Source organism: Thamnophis sirtalis, unplaced genomic scaffold, assembly GCF_051295495.1.
Source record: "Thamnophis sirtalis isolate CommonGarterSnake01/CBP01778 unplaced genomic scaffold, rThaSir2_p1.2 scaffold_5, whole genome shotgun sequence".
In the NCBI taxonomy this organism is placed as follows: Eukaryota; Metazoa; Chordata; class Lepidosauria; order Squamata; family Natricidae; genus Thamnophis; species Thamnophis sirtalis.
Window position 1 is genome coordinate 116,597,685 of NW_028261385.1, and position 19,558 is coordinate 116,617,242.

General features: G+C 39.6%; 2 protein-coding genes across 2 annotated transcripts in view; one reads left to right on the top strand and one right to left on the bottom strand.

The window, feature by feature from the left end:
* The window catches only part of COL4A1 (collagen type IV alpha 1 chain), a 146,178-nt gene extending 128,254 nt beyond the window's left edge, over positions 1-17,924 (bottom strand). Inside the window, exon 1 of the mRNA XM_087716709.1 lies at positions 17,735-17,924. Within this exon, the coding sequence (XP_087572835.1) occupies positions 17,735-17,824 (90 nt within the window). The 5' untranslated portion in view covers positions 17,825-17,924. The remainder of the gene's footprint in view (positions 1-17,734) is intronic.
* A 110-nt stretch (positions 17,925-18,034) lies between these two features.
* COL4A2 (collagen type IV alpha 2 chain) overlaps positions 18,035-19,558 on the top strand; it is a 180,346-nt gene continuing 178,822 nt past the window's right edge. Inside the window, exons 1-3 of the mRNA XM_087716708.1 lie at positions 18,035-18,165; positions 18,632-18,710; positions 18,841-18,901. Of these exons, the coding sequence (XP_087572834.1) occupies positions 18,667-18,710; positions 18,841-18,901 (105 nt within the window). The 5' untranslated portion in view covers positions 18,035-18,165; positions 18,632-18,666. The remainder of the gene's footprint in view (positions 18,166-18,631; positions 18,711-18,840; positions 18,902-19,558) is intronic.

A 19,558-nucleotide genomic window follows, 5' to 3' on the forward strand; every position in this document is an offset into this window, starting at 1 on the left:
GGCTCCTCTTGGTGCATTTACGCTTGTGAGTAGCATCTGGAATGTCTCTCTGAAGCATCCAAACAGTACTCTGCCATCATTGTAATGCTCCATTTTCTCTGGTATCTCCTTTCCATTTCTTTAATGTCTTGGTGGAATCATTCACCTTGTTTCTCACTCACAGCTCCCAAATTTTCAGGAAAGTAGTCAAGGTGGGACTGGAGGAAATGCACTTTCAAACTCATCATGCTTTTCTTCCTTTTGCTCTTCCTGCTCATCCTGCTCCTCTTCGGGGTCATTAAGCAGCTGAAGAATTCCGTAGCCAGTGCCAGCGCTCTCCAACCCTGCCGCCCCCCCTTGCCTCTTAGCGCCCCCTGCCACCCCCCTTGCCTCTTAGCATCCCCCTAAACCATCCTACTTTGGGAACCACTGTGTTAAACGATACAAGAACCAACTGCATTTCTCTTGTTCCCTGGCTCATGCCATGGACATTTAAAAAGGTAACCCAGCAGAAAAAGCAGCTTGGTTTCATGAGGGAATTTAAGCATACTGCTATCACTTCATTGCTAGGAAATATAAAGAGGCATCTTACCTTGGAATTCCAAAGACACAACAATACCAAGATTATTCGAACAACTGCCTGAATTAAGATAAGATAGTAATGGTTTCATCTCATGAGGTAGCAATCTAGTTAACAGAGAGGCCAATTTTCTATTGACAAAAACCATGTGCTTCATTCCAATTTTTGTCCATTTATTCAATTTGTATAACCGCTCAGCTCAAACCAATAACTCTCAGTGGTAAACCATAATGTTAATCATAATGTTAACCCTACGGTCAGCAAAAAACATGAATTATCCTTAACAAGGACCATAGCATACAGTATATGCAAGGAACGAGGAACAAGTAATTGCCAACACACTACAAATATGTAGAATAAGTGTTGCCACCAGTATGAATCAAACATTCAGTTACTGTGAGAACAGGTGATGAAAGTTACTGGGATGCACTCTGGATAACTGAGGAAGTCAAACACCACCAAAAGAAGTCAATATGTGCTTCATTGATTAAAAAGAAGCATTTTGTTATGAAAATTGGAATGCTAGAGCATCACATTTCGACACATTATGTAAAAATCTAGCTCTTTTGAAAAGTCTAAAATGTTGGGAAAAGTGGAAAAGGAGAATAAAAAAAGGGAAAAAAAGAGAAAAAAAGAAAAGAAAGAGGGTGACCAGCAGTAAGATAGATGGATTTCATTACAGAGATAATGGGTATAGCTTATAGAAATGCAAGGTTAGAGGCAGATCATCCTGGAGATCTACCTATGTGTAACTAAGAACTAAATCTGACTTGATGGCATTTAATCAACCAGTCAATGAATCAATCAAGTGAGAAGATAACATGTCCCTTTTATGTCTTGGTTCAGTTTTATCTTAGACAATATCCTTTCATATATTTGGGGGGTACTAATAAAGGAAGGAATTTTTATTTTCTCTAAAGTTATTTTGCCTTTTAGTTTCTTATTTACTCTTACTCTAGGAAAACATTTAGTTCTACTCTTTAGCTCTCAGATAGTCCAATATCATGTCAACCCCCCCCCCATCAAAGCACACCAACCCCATTGGAATCTGTATCAGTGATCTGGTTAGATTTCCAGTGGCCACTAAACCCAAGAGAATTTATTTCACAAGTTAAAATGTTAATAGTTGATGTAGTCAGACATTCTAACAAGATTTTTTCAAAATACTGTAATATACTGTATAATGTAGTCAAACTTGAATATGAAAGAATCATGCTAAAAGATCTGAAGGCAGGAGTATGTAATTAAGATCAAGGAGGTTGTTCTGATGGCTGCAGGAAAGCTTTGAGCAAGCAATGCAACTACTCAGATCCCAGAACTGGTTGATACCTTCTTTGCTGTAACAAAAGGTTGTTAAATGAGCAATCTGCCATTAGACTGCAATGGTAAAGTTCACCAAACAAGCTAAGCAAAAATGAAACCAGCACATTACATTAAATATACAGGTGAAACTCAAAAATTAGAATATCATGCAAAAGTTCATTTATTTCAGTAATGCAACTTAAAAGGTGAAACTAATATATGAGATAAGACTTATTACATGCAAAGCAAGATAGTTCAAGCCGTGATTTGTCAAGTGTGGGCAGCTGGAAAATGAAGTCAGCATCCCCATAAAGCTTGTCTGCGGAAGAAAGCATGAAGTGCTCCAAAATCTCCTGGTAGACATCTGCGTTGACCCTGGTCTTAATGAAGCACAGTGGTCCAAAGTCCTCTTTTCTGATGAGAGCAACTTTTGCCAAAAGCACCAAAACCTGGTTCAATGACCGTGGGATTACTGTGCTTGATTAGCCTCTCTATTCTTCCTCCATACTCTGGGTCCTTGGTTTCCAAATGAGATGCAAAAGGTGCTCTCATCAGAAAAGAGGACTTTAAACCATTGAGCAACAATCACTGTGCTTCATTAAGACCAGGGTCAACGCAGCCATCTACCAGGAGATTTCATTTTCCAGCTGCCCACACTGCCAAAAGCACCAAAACCTGGTTCAATGACTGTGGGATTACTGTGCTTGAATCTATGGGGCATTGCCAAGAGAAAGATGAGAGACATGAGACCGAACAATGCAGAAGAGCTGAAGGCCGCTATTGAAGCATCCTGGTCTTCCATAACACCTCAGCAGTGCCACAGGTTGAAAGCTTCCATGCCACGCTGCATTGAGGCAGTATTTGCTGCAAAAGGGGCCCAAGTACTGAGTACATATGCATGCTTATACTTTTCAGAGGTCCAATATTGTTCTATGTACAATCCTTGGTTTATTGATTGCATGTAATATTCTAATTTTCTGAGATGGTGGATTTGGGATTTTCATGAGCTGTACGCCATAATCATCACAATTATGACAAATCACAGCTTGAACTATCTTGCTTTGCATGTAATGAGTCTTATCTCATATATTAGTTTCACCTTTTAAGTTGCATTACTGAAATAAATGAACTTTTGCACGATATTCTAATTTTTCGAGTTTCACCTATAAGGTATAAACCAAGCCGTTAAGATATAAAAATTGTATTTTGGTGCAAAAATTAGATGGAGCACAATCTAGGCAGCACTCACTAACTATGAATTCTTCTTGGGAACTCCTTTAAAAAGGGATGCAAAGAATTCCACAGACCCAAGAGTTAGAGATCTTTTTAAAATTTGTGTTTTCACAAATTTAATCAAATGCAAGTCTTAGAAACACTGATTTCTATATGTATATTTCTGACAATAGGAAATTTGTTTTTGAAAAAAGGAGGTTTCTTGTTTTAAAAGATGAAATATTTCCAAACTAGGGAGTAAAACATCCATCTATAAATTTAAAAAAAATCAAAGATAAGACAAATATTGTACATAAAATGCAAAAGGAGGAAATTACATCTCCTCTCTTAAGTCCCATTTTGAAAATATCTGGTTGATAAAGCTTGAGATAACACACAAAATAATGAGCACGCTTATTGCCAAATTTAGCTTTGCTACATTGTTAAAGCTTCAAATCTCCCATGAGATCATTTATTTATGTCTCCTCGGGCATCTCTTCCCATATGCAGGAAATGGATATGTGAGCCAGGATGGAGTTCTGATCCAGTGTGCGATTCCTATGACCTATCACTTCCTGTAGTCTGTCTGTGTCAAAGTTGACGGCGGGAATGCCAAACTAAAAACATTTGTTCTTAGAAAAAGTACTTATTTCATATGGTTTAAAAGCAAAAAATTATAATCCTAGCTCACTTTGTCAGGGGCTAAATTCAGAGGACTTACTCATAGGAATAGGAGGAAGTCTCAAAAAATCTCCGGAATATCATACACAGCAATCCGGAATATCATACACAGCAAAAAATCTCCGGAATATCATACACAGCAAGTGATCTACAATACAGATCACAAAGAGTACAAGTGGCTCTCTCATTAAGCATTTTTAAAAATAAAGCACAGAAATAAAGATGGAATTCCAGGGAGGTGTACAGATACAGAAATTTGACATAAGATTCATTGAATGCTTCCAAACTACATTTCACAAGTAACATGACAGGGTGTGAAAAGAATAGTGATCAGTATGGAGCTGAAGTAAGTGAAATGCTTATTTATTTGACAAATTTATATCCTACCTCAATCCACAGGAATTCTGAGTAATGACAATCCTACACATATTGTAAACATGGTTTTTTTTAAAAAAAAACAAAACTAAAGAGAAATCTCCAAGGTACCCCATGACCTTTAAGGACCAAGTGCCTGCTGAAGCATAGCTTTGCTTGGTTAGTTTGCCTGTGTGGAGAGTGTCCTAAGAAGAGAGGATGGCTTCTGCGAATTTCTGGTCCATCTCCCACTATATCTTGAGGAGGGGAGACCTACCACAACAGTGGTGGGATTCAATTTTTTTTACTACCGGTTCTGTTATATATCTATTAATATAATGTTAAATATAGAAGTTGATATTTACATAATGGTTACAGTTAATAGCAGTAGCATTTAGGCTTACATATCGCTTCACAGTGCTTTTACAGCCCTCTCTAAGCAATTTACCGAGTCAGCATATTGTCCCCAACAATCTGGGTTCTCATTTTACTGACCTCGGAAGAATGGAATGCTCAGTCAACCTTGAGCCTGGTGAGATTCGAATTTGCCAAATTGCAGGTAGCTGGCAGTCAGCAGAAGTAGCCTGCAGTACTGCATTCTAACCACTGCACCATTGCAGCTCTTAGTCCTCATTTAATTCCCATCTCCATACTGATCTACACAAGTGAAATGATGCTCATGGCATGAGTTGCTGCTGCTAGGGTAGGCAGAAACCAAGAGTCCAGGTGGGCACCAAATTCACAGATCACCTGTTTCCGAGAGAGCAGTGAACCACAGAAATGACTTTGGAGGAATGGTTTTAAAAACCAAAACCTGTTTTAAGCCCAGGAAACAGAGGAAGCATGAGAAAGAAGCTCAGACCTAGCTCCACTCTAATTCACTAGACTATACGAGGGAGGAAAGTGAGAAGAGCCAGCCTTGGTGGTGCATAATTAGAATACAATATTTATAGAGTGCTATAAAGCACTATGAAACAGTATATAAGTCTAAGTGCTATTGCTGTCAAGATTTTGTTACGATGGGCTACATTAATAAAGTTACAACCAAACTTGTAGAATCAGTTTCTTAACCAGTTTCTCGACCTTTGCAAAATCTACAAGGGTACTTACCTTAGCCAAATGCTGTTATTAAATTGTTATGTAATGATGATAAGAAGGACTAGCTTAAGAGAATTATTCTGAGTTTGTTTCAACCCATCCAGATTCTCACAGCCTTGAAATTTGACAATATCTCTGGTTGGCTTGGAGTGACAATGTACAACTAAGATACTTCACCTTGAACCCCCAAATGACTTCATATAAATGTTAAATAAAATGGGGGAAAGCTCTAAGCCTTGAAGAATCCTACTCAATAATTCACAGGGACTCTAGTATTGATGCCCCTTGTCTCCTCATTGGAATTGCCACTGAAGTAGAACCACTATAAAATAGTCCTCCCAACTCCCAGCCTCTGCAGGATAGTGGAATGACACCACGGTTCATAGTATTGAATACCAACAAAAGATGTCATATGAGCAAAACAATGTATACCTCCCATCATGATGCTAATAAAGGTAATTAGACACAACAACCAATGCCATTCCTAATGCCAATTCATTACATCTGTGTCCTGATTGAAAAGAATCTAGATAATTTATATAACTGTATTTAACTAGGTAATTTATTTAACTGAGATCCTCTGTAGTTGATTTGCCACCATTATTTTGAGTCATCAAAAACAGTCAAGTGCAGGGAAGGGATCTTCAGAAGAGGGTCCAGGCCTTTAACAGGGGAGGCATTATAGCCTCCCTCAGAGTGGAAATGACAACCTTCTGGAGGCAGGAAAAAAATCCTAGAAGAATTCTCAGAAAATAGATCAAGTATATGGGTGGAGGTATCTAAATTACAGGGTATCCCTTTCTCAGGTTCCACAAGATCAAAACTGCCATTTTGGGCTCTGCCCATTCAGGACAGAGCAAATATGAGCAACTTTATGTGCTAAAAAAACTGCAGAAGGGTCCAGGAAACATTAAACAGCCTCCTGCCCAATCTGTGGATGAAGTGTGTACTTAATTGCCCACCACAACAACCTTTTATTACAGGCTTTATGCCAGAAAACGCTGCATAACAACACATGCAGTATAGCTATGGGGAGGTTAAAGCAATAAAAATATAAAAACAACTCTTAGCTTCCCAAAAGCAACACACCTCTCATATAAATAAACAACTTCTCCAGCTCGTCACACACTACCCCCAAATTTGAGGGAAGATTTTCAAGGCTTTTGGAAATGCTGGATAGGGGCCAGGTATCTGCGGAAAGGATGTTTCACTACTGTCTGTAAACTTCAATATGATTTCTTACCAGTATTCAGTTGTGTCCACTTTGGATTTCCTCCTGCTAGGCATCTTTTTAGGCTTCTTGGTAAAAACCAGGAGCTCTTTGGGATTGAGGTCATGTTGTGGCAATCATAATCCTCATCCAGGATTTGAAGGTTGAAATTACCCACTTCAACATCAACATCAGTCCTGAGATGAGATGTTGATGTTTATAAAGGACTAGTAGTATCCATCAAGGTAGTTGATGCCCCAGCAGGAACCTTAATAGGCCACCCTCCTAGTTCAGGCTCTCACAACTGTGCTCCTAGAAGTGCTCCTAGTCATGGTGCAGTTGTCATAAAAAATTCCACAAACCCTTTCACTCCAGCCATGCGCGTGTGGCTATTAGAGGACCTGAAACCCAACTGGGAAAATTTGTAATGCTTATTATTGTCCAGACAACTCATAGATGCACATTCATCCACCATCTTGTCATGTGATCTAATTATGCACAAGCCTGGTATAACCAACTCTCCCTGTTTTGCTCTACTACAACACCCATTTGTTATGCTGGAAAAGGTTAATTGTATCTGCAGTTGAATGAAATCTGTACCACCATAAAGATACAATCTGTCTCAAGTCAAGATTAACTTCTAGTGACTTGAAAGGTACATCTGTATAATATAGAAGTTTGCCATTATCTCCTTCTAAGGATTATTTTTAACTTCCCAGTCTAATTTTGAGATATTCTAGTGGTGTTTCATCCAAATATTAATCAGTTCTAGACTTAAGTTTTTTTGGGGGTGCTGCTTTTGTTGTTTTTTTAGATCACCGAAGATTGGCTGGCCTACCTTTGTAGTAGAGGAAGGAAATTATGGCTATATATTTCAGACAAAAGCATATTTGATGCCAAAATATATTTTTGTTAAAAAATTAACAAGAAAGAAGCGGAAGGATATTACAACATTCCTGGAATTTTTTTCAGAGTAACTTGCACATATAAAGGTTTTATAAAACAAGGTAAATGGAGATATATATCAAGAAAATGTATCTTAATTAAGAAATTATGTTGGATATACGGATATCTATTTGCATGGAAGAATATTAAAATTATATACAGCCAAACCTTTTTTGGGAATGACGGATACAATTAAAAGACACCAAAAACATTGTAGAGAAAAATAGATTGACAGTAGTTTATGTTAAGATTAGTATACTGAGTATTAGTATTAATAGAAACATAACCGTGTATTATCAAATCGTGATTGGGTGCAGATAGCAATGCCTGAGAACTGATCTCCCGGTTATTGAAGACTACACTAACTTTGATGCCAGGACCATTGGATAGAGATGATGTAGGAACACTGTTTATGTGCAGGGTTGCTTTGACTGCCTTTATGTGACTTTGGGAACAGTTGAAGGATTCTGCTCACTTTGCTGCACAGCACAGTGCCTTCTTGGTCACCTAGAGCACACAACTGAACTGGTTTTGAAATTTCCCGAGTTTATAGTGCTGGATGACCTCCATGTTCTAGAGGAGGATCTGGTCTAGATTAGGAATTTGGGCCATCTCTGAGTTTGACACAAGTTATTTCAAGTCCATCCTACTACATGGTAGCATTCTACATCCAATTTTCACTTCAGAGCAACTGATAGGTGAACTAAAAATAGAGGATGTTACAGGGTGTCCAGTGCCATGGTTGCATGACGCTTGCTCACCACAGGCTAACTACCTCTTGGAATCCCTGCAGCTGGAGTACTGAGCCCATCAGATGCCTTGTGGATCTGAATAAATTCTGGGGAATGTTTGGAGAGTTTTCTAGCAATCTCAAAGGAAGTTCCACCACGTGCCTAGATCAGGGGTGTCAAACTCATGTCATCACCCCATGACATATCGAGACTTCCCCGCTTTGCTAAACGAGGTGTGGCCATGGCCAGCATGTGACACATCCAGCCCACAGGCGGGAGTTGAAAAGTGCTGCGCGGTGTTTTCTTGCCTTGGGAACAGTGGTCCTGCGGGGAGTCTCTGGCCGCTGCGCTCGCCTTGCCCGCCGGTCCCCGAAGTGCGCGAAGGATGCTTTGGGGAAAGGCTCCGCTTCCAGACCCCGCCGAGGGCCACACACACAGGTGGCTCTTTTCAGAGAGGCGGAGGATTTCCCACGGCTTGTCCAGGTGGAAGTGGGGCTGGAAAGGCGAGCTGCTCCCCTGCCCATCCGCTTGCTCACTCGCTACACCCCGCTCATGCGAGCAGCAGCAGATGGGCGGGGGAACGAATGAGCGGCTCACTCGCTCCCCACCCATCCGCTCGCTCACTCCCTATAGTACCCAGCCCATGCGAGTGGCAGCGGATGGGCGGGGGAACAAATGAGCGGCTCACTTGCTCCCCGCCCATCCCCTCGCTCACTCACTATAGTACCCAGCCCATGCGAGCGGCAGCAGATGGGCGGGGGAGCGAGTGAGAAGGCGCCAAAATTAAAGCGGGATCTTTTGAGAACACCCTGGGACGCGGGAAAAATTATGAAAAGGCGTGGCTGTCCTGCCAAATGCAAGACGTCTGGTCACCCTAACCAAGACTCAATAAGATTTATCTACAGGCCAACAGTTTTAAGTAATAAAAATGGGGAGGAAAAATGTACACAATTTTTTTTAAAAGAAAAAAAATTGCTCCTCCCTTATCCTTCCTTCATTTCTTGTTTCTAGACACACCCGACTTCTTTTTTTGCCTCATTCCTGTGCAAAAAGGTGATACAGTAATCATGAGTGAGTCTTGATAGTAAAAATTAGTCTTCCAGTCATTTGTGTACTTTATTTTCTCCACCCTATTTCCTTCCTCATAGCATCCTGTCCTTTGGGAGGAATCCTCTCAATAACCTTTGTCAATAACTACAATGTAGACTGCCAGAAGCTCACTGAAAGCTTTAAAAGACTTTAGCCTCTCCAAGTAGAGAAGTTTGGATCTCTGAGGTTACAAGGTCATCCAAAGCAATTATATGAAGATAATTTCTTCTGCTCTAGTTTTCTTGTTGGGCAGCTCTCCTTATCATGAGCTGTTCACAGAACATACAAAGCCAACCAATGAGCTGTTGGTTTACTAAACATTGACAAAAGAGGCTACCCAATGAAATAAATGGGATAACATATTATTGATTGCCTAAAAATGAGTGAAGAGGAGTGGCAGATAAACCAGGTACTATAAATTTGGAGTAGCTTAGTCAGCTATGTCCTTAAATAAGTGACTATTGTTTTTATCCAAAGTATAAACTGTATTTGTTTTCAATACTCCCCCCCCTAAAAAACTAGTGACCAATAGGAAATAAGTTACTATAGCTGGAAAGAGAGTTTCATGAAGATGGTAGAACAAAGAAATTGTTTCATTGGTAAATTCAACCTTTATTCTTTTTAACGGAAAAATTAAAATATTTTTAAGTTAAATTGCTTATGCAGTATATTAATTTATGATTATTTGAATCCTGCATTATTACATTAGATTAACTCAATTGCCTGGGTTCGTATAAAACATTGGATCATTAACTAACCACCTTGGCTATGTTTGCACAGCATGCTAAGTTACAGTGTAGTATGTTAGTTTGTGCACATATCCAGCAACTAAAATTAGCATATGATTCAAAGTTTTATATGCATCCAGTAAATTACAATAGTACTTAACTATTGTTAAAAAAATTAATTAGAGCGCTATACAAACTATCCATTAAGCACCAAACCACATTTTAGCCAAACATGTACATCTGCCTGGAGAGCCTGTCTTGCAATGACTGTAAAAATAATAACAAAATCATGGAACATAGAAGTTAAAAGTGTCTTTTAAGTGGCTTTATAATTCAGCCAACTAACCCCCTGCTCTGGGTAAGAATCCATTCCATCTACCCCACCCCCACCTCGATAGTGGAGCAGAATGTTCCTCTGTTTAACAGCTTTTTCCATCAGTTTATATTACTTGGTTTGATTTCTTCATTTCTTTTTCCAGGGTCAGTTTGTCTTAAATTAAAGTGCTTCCATGAAAGAACACGGAGCTTTTCCAATATTCTCTCTCAAATGACTAAAGGCTTATTCCCACGGTAAAGTCACCAGATGAAAATGTGTTTTTAGTAAGTTCAGGATGACATCACATTCCACACTGAATTCCTTACACCATCCTAAGCTCACATTCCACCATTTAAATAAAGCAGGACATACCAAAGGATGTCCCATAGCTAAAATGCTAAATGTGGACCAGAGTAAAAGAATATTGAGCAAAAGTTAATTTTCAGTATAGTTTATTAAAATATATGACCAAAAACTAAATGCACATAAGTTATTATATCCAATAAAGCCTGCTGTAGATACACCTGGAAAAGCAATCAGATCCCCAAACTTCTAATTGTCATAGTCATAGTACAAAATTTAGATACAATTCTAGAGACATCCTGATCCTAATCACAAACTGTTCAAAACACATACTCTTCTACCTATTAAAGTGACCAGTTGAAATGTAATTTACTTTCTAATATCTGTGCTTTTAGATTAGTCATTTGAAATTCAGAAGCCAACATGAACCAGATTTCCATGGAGCTATAATCTTAACCATGCAAAATTTTATCAGCTCTGCCAAAAAATAGAGACTGGATCAGATTCAATATTTGGATTTCAATGATAGAGCTTGTTGCTGATTTCAGAGTGTGGATTCTTTCATGTCTGTTATGCACAAAAGGAGCCAAGTACATCAGGATGTGAAACAGAAGGACAAACAAAAATCAAGCATTGCCAGAGGAACCTAGAGGTTTTTTTTCATGTTCTGGGATCCTACTCTTTTAATAAGATCATGTCTAGATGATTGACTGTTTCCTTCTAAGCATAAAAACTAGAATATCATGCCATAAACAGTCCATTGAAATAAGAGAAATCATTGTTTGCTGTTACTAAAATGCTATTATTGAATAGTAGCTCTACCTCTGAGCATTTTACATTAGTTCTAAAGCATAGTTTTATATTTTTAAAAAAGTTTTAATCTTATTTTATTAAGAAGTGTGAAATAAAATAAAATGAAATGTTCCTATTAGAGAAAATCTCCCTGGACTGCAGTGTCTTCCCAGCCTAGAATTTAAGCACCAGCTAAACCCAGCCCTAGGGAACAGAGAGTAGTCAATGGTTAGGTGAAAAAGTAGACTGCATAAGAGTTGGGTCCTCCTGAGAAGCAACTTTGTAATCTGTTGTTCAGGTTGGCTCTCATTCTTATGGCATGCCTCAAAACTCAGCATCATATCAAAGCAGGAACTGGGTCCTAGGAAACCAAAGAGCATTCAGACAGGGTTCCACCACAAATTCGTGAAGCCCTAATCCGCGGAGACATAAGCGCAAAGACTAATTCGCGCCGTTCGAAGCGCTAAAGAAAAACGCGACCCTACCGCAATGACATAATTGCGGAGGGCAAATCCGCGCATTCCCAAGCACTCAGTACCCTAAACCTAACCCTAAACCTAACCCTAAACCTAATCCTTAACCTAACCCTAAACCTAACCCTAACCCTAACCCTAACCCTAAACCTAACCCTAAACTTAACCCTAAACCTAACCCTAACCCTAACCCTAACCCTAAAACAAACCCTAAACCTAACCCTAAAACAAACCCTAAAACAAACCCCTAAACCTAATCCTAACCCTTACCTTAATTGAAATCGGCTTTCTGCCGCGGCACCGTTTTAAAGCGCCCTTCTGTTGCCGCGCTGTTGTCGCGGCGGTGATGACGCGTGGTGATGACGTCACGGCTTTAGCGACGTGCTTATGTTTCCGCAGATAAGGGCTTCACAGTTTTGTCGTGCCACGTTCAGACAGTGGCTGCAGGCTAGATGCTTTTTGATCTAAAATATTCAATTTTGGCTTTGCTCAAACTGCAGCAGCAACCTGTCTGAGACGGCTATAGTTTTTGATTGGTAGCATTGACCAGGTGTTTCTGAAGCATCCATGAATACTGCCTAGTTTTTTCTTCAGCTAAGGGGTGTGAGAAATGTGTATTCCCAACTGACCAACTAACTAAGTGGTAGAGTTTATCTTGCCTCATGGTCAAACCGGCTCAATTAGCATGAGATCCTTAGGATGTGAGTGAAACCATCTCACTTCCAGAAGTCTAGGTAGAAAAATTCAATGGACAGTGACCTTAAAAATTCCTGCTTATCAGAGGCTTTAAATATTTGAAATATTCCTATTGTCAAAACCAGCATTATTCCTCTATAAGGAAGTAAGGAATATTAGTGAATACTGCTTGCTCAATGGAACAGCAGGTAAGAAATGGGGAGTTTCAGAGTTTACAATTAATTTTTTTATCATTATTATGAGATTAATAATTATTTATTATTTATACTATAGTTTTCTAGAATGAATTTTGGAAAATATAAACTTTAGCTAACAGAATGTCAATTCAAACTAAGAAATTATGTGACAATCTAATGAAAGAATAAACACATTTTCATTTAGGAGTTGTATAGCACCATAACCTAATGCTCTGTGATAAATTACAAAACATATGCAAATTTATTTGAGAATCAGATCTCTTAATCGCAGTGATCTTTGCTTCTAAATGCTTAGGTTCAGCTAAAAAAAACACCATACTAACAACATTTCTATATCACAGGTTAGAATTTCCTTGAATTCAGGTGCACATTGCTGAATCATTTCAGCCTAACTCTTCCTGCAGCTAAACAATTAAAAAAATATTTAATTGTTTAATTCATTATGATACAATGAACAGGATCCCAAAAAGTCAAGAATTTGGAACAAAGAAGAAACCACAGCTTCTGACTCAAGAGGAGAATATTCCAAACTCCTTTAGGAAGAGCTTCTGTAATAACAGCAGTCATCAGTAACTAATTCATTCATGACCAGCCAAAATATCACCTACATTGACCTGTGGAGATGTGTGTGTGTGTGTGTGTGTGTGTGTATACACATACATATAGCACTGATTTGAAAAACCAAATATCATTGCCAGTTGCTTGATAGGAATGCAAGCAATTTTTCAAAAAATAAGTATTGTTTCTAGCAATAGAATTTAGACCTACATGCTTTACAGCAGTTTACAAATGTCAGCATATTTTCCCCAACAATCTGGGTTCTTATTTTAACAACCTCAGAAAAATGGAAGGCTGAGTCAACTTTGAGCGGGTCCGGAGCAAACTCCTGGCTGTGAGCACAGCTAGCCTGCAATACTGCATTCTAACCACTGTGCCACCATGGCTCCTAATTGGTGCTAGTTGTAATGAGCCCTTTCATATATATGGTGATTATGTGGCTTTTACTCCAAGCTATTTTACTTTGTTTATCTGATTATTGCCCCTAAGGAAAATAAAATGTTAATAGTTAAGTTAGCAACTCAAGACCATAAATTGAGTGCAGCACTGCAGGCTACTTCAGCTGACTGCTAGCTGCAGTTCCACAGTTCAAATCTCACTGGCTCAAGGTTGACTCAGCCTTCTATCCTTCCAAGGTCAGTAAAATGAGGACCCAGATTGTTGGGGGCAATATGCTGACTCTGTAAACTGCTTAAAGAAAGCTATAAAGCACTGTGAAGCGGTATATATCAGTAGGTCTAAGTGCTATTGCTACTCCTACCAAAGGATTTTTTAGTATTGCTAATGGAATGTATGCAGCAATATGGCTCTGTGACAAGTTTTTGGGTCAATAAATGTAACACTCAAATGTTGACATAGAACTTTTACAGACTAAAAAAACCTTCACCTAAATTAATGAGATTCAACACTACACTAAAAAGTTAAATTTCTAGGATTATACAACAGAAAATTATAAAGGTCTGCAGGCAGTCCTTGACTTACATTCCACAATTGGAACCAGAATTTCACTTCTAAAGGAGGTGGTTGTTTAGTGAATTGTTATTCTTTTTCCTTGTCGGATTAAAATGTTCAATAATACATACGTATGAGAATAAAAAGAATAATTTTACTGAAATAAGGTAAGATTATCAGATGTTAGATTATCAGATACTAGGAGGTCTCTGCTAAAAAGACCCTTTTCCAGAGAAACTGTATTCAATTTGCCTTCCCCCGACCCATACAGGAAAGGTGACTGAGCAGGCTATGGTGGAGGAATGTGATGGAAAATACAGATATTTAGACCCTTTTCAGCTACCCAATCAAACCTTCTCTAGGTAGTTGTCAACTTATAGCTGTAATTGAACCCAAAATTGCTGTTGCTAAGCAAGACACTTGTTAAGTTGATTTTGCCCCATTTTAAGGCCTTTTTTTGCTATAGTTGTTAAGTGAATCATTGCAGTGGTTAAGTTGGTAACACGGTTGTTAAGTGAATCTGGCTTCCCATTGACTTTACTTGTCAATCGGTCACAAAAGGTGACCATATGACCCCAGGACATTGCAACTGTCATGAATCAAGTTGCAAAGCATCTGAATTTTGATCACATTACCATGCAGATGCTGCAGTGGTTGTAATGTGAAAAACGGTCATAAGTCACATTTTTAGCACCATTGTAATTTTGAACAGTCACTAAATGAACTGTTGTGAGTTCAGGATTACCTGCACTTAGCACAGAGATAGTTGACATATGGCCCTTTAGATATTGCCAAATAACAATTTCTAGAAGTTCTAGCTAACAAAATAATTGTGAAATTTTCTAGTGATTGTATTTCAATTTAGAGAGAGACAACAGTCTCTATACATTTCCAAGTTTTAGTTGTAGCAAACATAAATCCAGATTTTTAATGTCCTTCTTATATATATGTTTTATCTCAGTCTATTATTTCATTTTATTCCTTAATATTTCTATGCCATTTTCTAGGACTTATCTTCTAGATCTTTTGGGGTGAACATATTAAGTTTATTATGGGAGATCTTGAATAACCAAGTCCTGAAGACATCCTGTAGGGTTTTGAAGGTAGTGTTCATCACCTTGATTTATACCTGGAAGCTGATTGGCATCTAAGCAGTTTATAGAGTAGATGTGTTTTACATGGGCAGCTCTTAAAGAGCCCATCATTACCTAGCAAATTATTGGTTTAAGCTCCTAGAATTTAGATGGTCTTCAAGGGCAGAATCCTGAATATATTAAATAGTCCAATTGTTAAATGACGACGGTCTGCATAACAGTGTGCAGTGTTTCCTGACCCAGAAACAATTGCAATGGTTAAACTAGATATCATATTTGGTATTCAAGCAAGGGCCAAAAATCCAGGAAAACCCTAAATCATGAACACCCTCTGCTCAGGGAGCTTCAACCTTCTTCAGAAACAGAGAGGGACGTATCTTTAGAATCGGAGGCTTTTCATATCCATAGCCATTTTTTTCTTTCAGGATTAAGTCTGTTCTTTCTGATCATATTTCTAATAATCTCTAGGCCTCATGACAATGCCTTCAGCACATCACTTTTCTGACTGTGGGCAGCAATGCATCACTGGATAATATTATATACTTATATTTCATCCCTTGCTGACATATCACTCCCCCTGTGGCTTCATGTAGATATTAAATGAAAGGAGGAAAATAGTTGAATCCTGCAGCACACCATAAATGAGTAACCAAGGGTTGACTTCTGTCTATCCAGAGCCACAAATTGGAGCTAGCTTTAAAGGATGGCAACCAGTGCAACATTATGCCACCTCCCACATCTTGCAGCCTGTCCAGCAGTTGATGGTATCAGATCCCTCTGAAAAATAAAACAAGATTAGGAGGAGGGGTCATTCTCCCTTAATCCCAGTCTTGTCAGAGGTCATCAAAGAGGGTAATAAAGATAAATTCAGTTCTATGCCAGGGCCTGAATCCAGGTTGATATGCAATTAATCTGTTTCCTTCAGAAATCTCTGTATGTTTTTATTTTATTTTAAGTGATTAAGATTATTTTTCTGAGGTTTGTAGATTTCTTCAGACATGGCAGAAAAATATTAAGAACCGTTGTTTTAGACTGATATTTGCCAATCAGTGCCAAGCAATCATAATTAGTGAAATGGATAGGAACTAATCAACTATTTTTTATCCTCAATTTCTTCCCTCTGGAGCACTCAGTAAAGCAGTTTCGTATCAATTGTGATGAAATTACCAGGGGAAAAATTAACCGTAAATAGATTAGAAACAAAGTGGGGGGGAAAGTAATTTGGGAAAAAGACTGGCAAGCTAGAATAAAGTTGTTTGGAATGATAACAAGATATCTGACATCTAGGCTCTTCCTTTCTAGCAAGGTAAAGTTGATCCAGAAATCTTAAATAATGTAAGCTTTTATGACCCTAAAGGTCATATAAACAACTGATAACATTGATTGATTAAATTGAAAGTCTGGTACTTTGGAGAAGATAGTTTCATTCAAACAGTTTGAAAACAAAAACAAACAAATCTCCCAACCACAGTAAAACATCCATCTTGTCTAGATAGAAGTTAAGTTTATAGAGTTATATACATTTTATTCATGAGATAAATTTGGATTTAGAAGTTCCCATAATAAATAGTGAGATTACATTGTTCCATTTCTAACACTCCAATGAATCTATAAGTGGGTTCATATAATATTTATTAGACTACAATGTGGAGGGCTAATTTAAGACTCATTCTGGTTTGTAAACATAGGTAATGGTTTCATTCAGAAAAACATAGTTTATTGACCATTAATTACCATGAGTTTTGCATTTTTTATGCAAAAATAGTCTGTGGGTGCCTTTAGTTCACTACAGAGGCATCTTAAGAACATCTTCAAACAATGAATTTAAAGCAACTTGAATAAATGAAATTGAACAGCAAATTAGCAAATGTCCATGTGTTCCAAAACTAAAGTGGCTGTTTCCAAACACAAAGGCAATTGTTTTATTTCGGACGTTAATGCCAAACATTTATATGATAGCAACAATTTATTTATTTACAAATGTAATAAAACCATTAATACACGCGGGGCTTTAGGCTGCTCCTCAAATAAATCAACAGACCTGTAATAGGTACATCATTACCCCCATACTGCTTATGTGCACCCGGTATGCCGCTAATTCTGTCTTAAAAACTGATATCAGGACTAGCCTACAAGACGATGCCGGATTCCCCTGCCCTGCCTTCTGCATCGGGAGTAGCTTTAGCGGCGGCAGAGATCTACACCCGAAGAGAAAGAGACCTCCCGTGAGTGGTCTGCTCAGTGGGGCGCTGCGGGAAATAGGAAGCAAGCTATTACTTGCCACCGGATTTGGGGAGTTTAGAAAACGCTTCTTCAAGGTACAGTAAAGGCTTGAGACGAGGCTCGGAGGGGGTGGGGGCCCCGGATCCCGCTGACGGAGGCGTGCAGGGAAAAGGGGGAGAGAAGAGCCAAGCGAGCCATCCGAGGCAGGTAGGCAATACTCACCCCCGCCGCCTCCGACCCGGACCGCCGCCCTGGAACGAGCAGCACCGCTAAGAGGAGCGCGATGCCCGGCCCCGCCAGGCTGCTACCCATCGTCGCGAAAGTGCCGTCCGCCCCACCGGTGCTCACACGTGGCCGTGCCCAACGGGGCTGATACCGTCAGCCTCCTTTCCCGTGTCCCGCCTGGAGCGTCTCTAGCGCCGGAAAGGCGAGCTTGATTCTTGGGCCCCGCTTGTGGGCGGCAGCGGCCGCTCCCTTCCCCGCCTGTCTCCGCCCCCGGCCCCTGGGACAGCGTGAGAGACAGGAGCCGCCGAGGAGGAGTCGCCCCGGTTCCGCTGCCTCCCGCGTCCGTTCAAAGCCAGGGGCCCGTCGCGTCCGGAGGAAGGATGCGGGCTGGTCGAGCGGCAGCCTGAGGGAGCTGCGGGAACTGGAAGGTGAGTCCCTACCTGCAAAGGGCGCGAGGCTCGACTTCTCCGCTGTCAGCATTCAGCCCGCCTCGGGGAGGTGGGGGGTCGCCTCTCTCGCTCCCTTCGTGGCCCCAGACCCCGGAAAGCTCCCCGAGCGCTACTTTCGCGTCTCAAGGCTTCGGGTGTGTCGTCACCCCCTCCCCGCCCCAGCCAGATAAGCCACCTGAGGGAAAAAGTTATTCCACCCGGCGTTGATTCCGGAGGGAAGCGGAGCTTTCTGAGGAATCGGGAGGGGCGGGGAATGTCCTCCATCATCGACATGCGGTTCTGTATAGTAGCCTCTCCCGGAGAAGGTGCCGCTTAACTTGACTCGGGTGATCCTTTGGAGGTTGCGCTAATCCCCCTCCTCTCTCCTCCCCCCGTAAAAATACCTGCCCTCTGCTCGCTGCTGATGTCTCTTTTGAAGACATCATATGTTCCCTTTGATTTCTAGAACCATCCTCTTCCACAAGGAGAAAATAAGCAGACATGAAAAGTACTCCGCACTTCAGCTTAAGATGCAGGACCGGGCAGTAAGTAGTCCTATTTCTTTCTAGTATTTGTAGCGTTTCTTAAAAGTTGCTGTAAGACATGCAAAACAGTAAGAGCCGGCCTGGCCATAAGGTGGTGAATTGTAACTATTTCAATCTTGTCTTGGTACAGGGATATGCAAATTATCCTGCTGGTGGGATTGACTGTGTTTCTTCCTGCCTGTGTACAAGCTGTAAGTATATCGTCATTTTTTTTTTTTTTTAAAAAAATCAAAACAAAACCATGATAAAACCATGATTGGGGTTGCTTCCAAGTCAATCCAATTCTGTTGCCAAAGTTCTTCAACTACCTTTGCTGTTTTCAGTAGTGCACTTTCACTATTTTTTTTCTACTAAACAGTTTGATCTCCCCTCCCCATTTCTCTCTGTTCCAAAATATGGCTTAAACTACGAATGCAAAGTATTTTTAAGGTACACAATTTATAACTGTAACTCACGTGAATTGATTTGTTTCAGATATGTTTTAAAACAATTATGAAAGTTATCAGTCATGTTGGTTTCTAGACACTGTTTGTAATGTTTTCATTGAACTATGAAAATTAAACAACCCATATTTACAGAATATTACAACCAACCAAAATATCACAAGCTTTTTTTAATTTTCTAGCAACTCACAAGTTAGACAAAGTCAGGCTGATATGAACTACTATATGTGCATAAATTATTGACATCCTAATAGCCAACCAGAGTTTAGGCTACAGTGCTCTGTGTACCTTGCCCCTATGGTTAGTTTATGGTATAGTTTATATTTTATGGTAATCGCCAAAGCAACAAATAAATAAACAAACAAATAAATCATGATTAAGGTAATTGTAATCTCTCTCTTTATT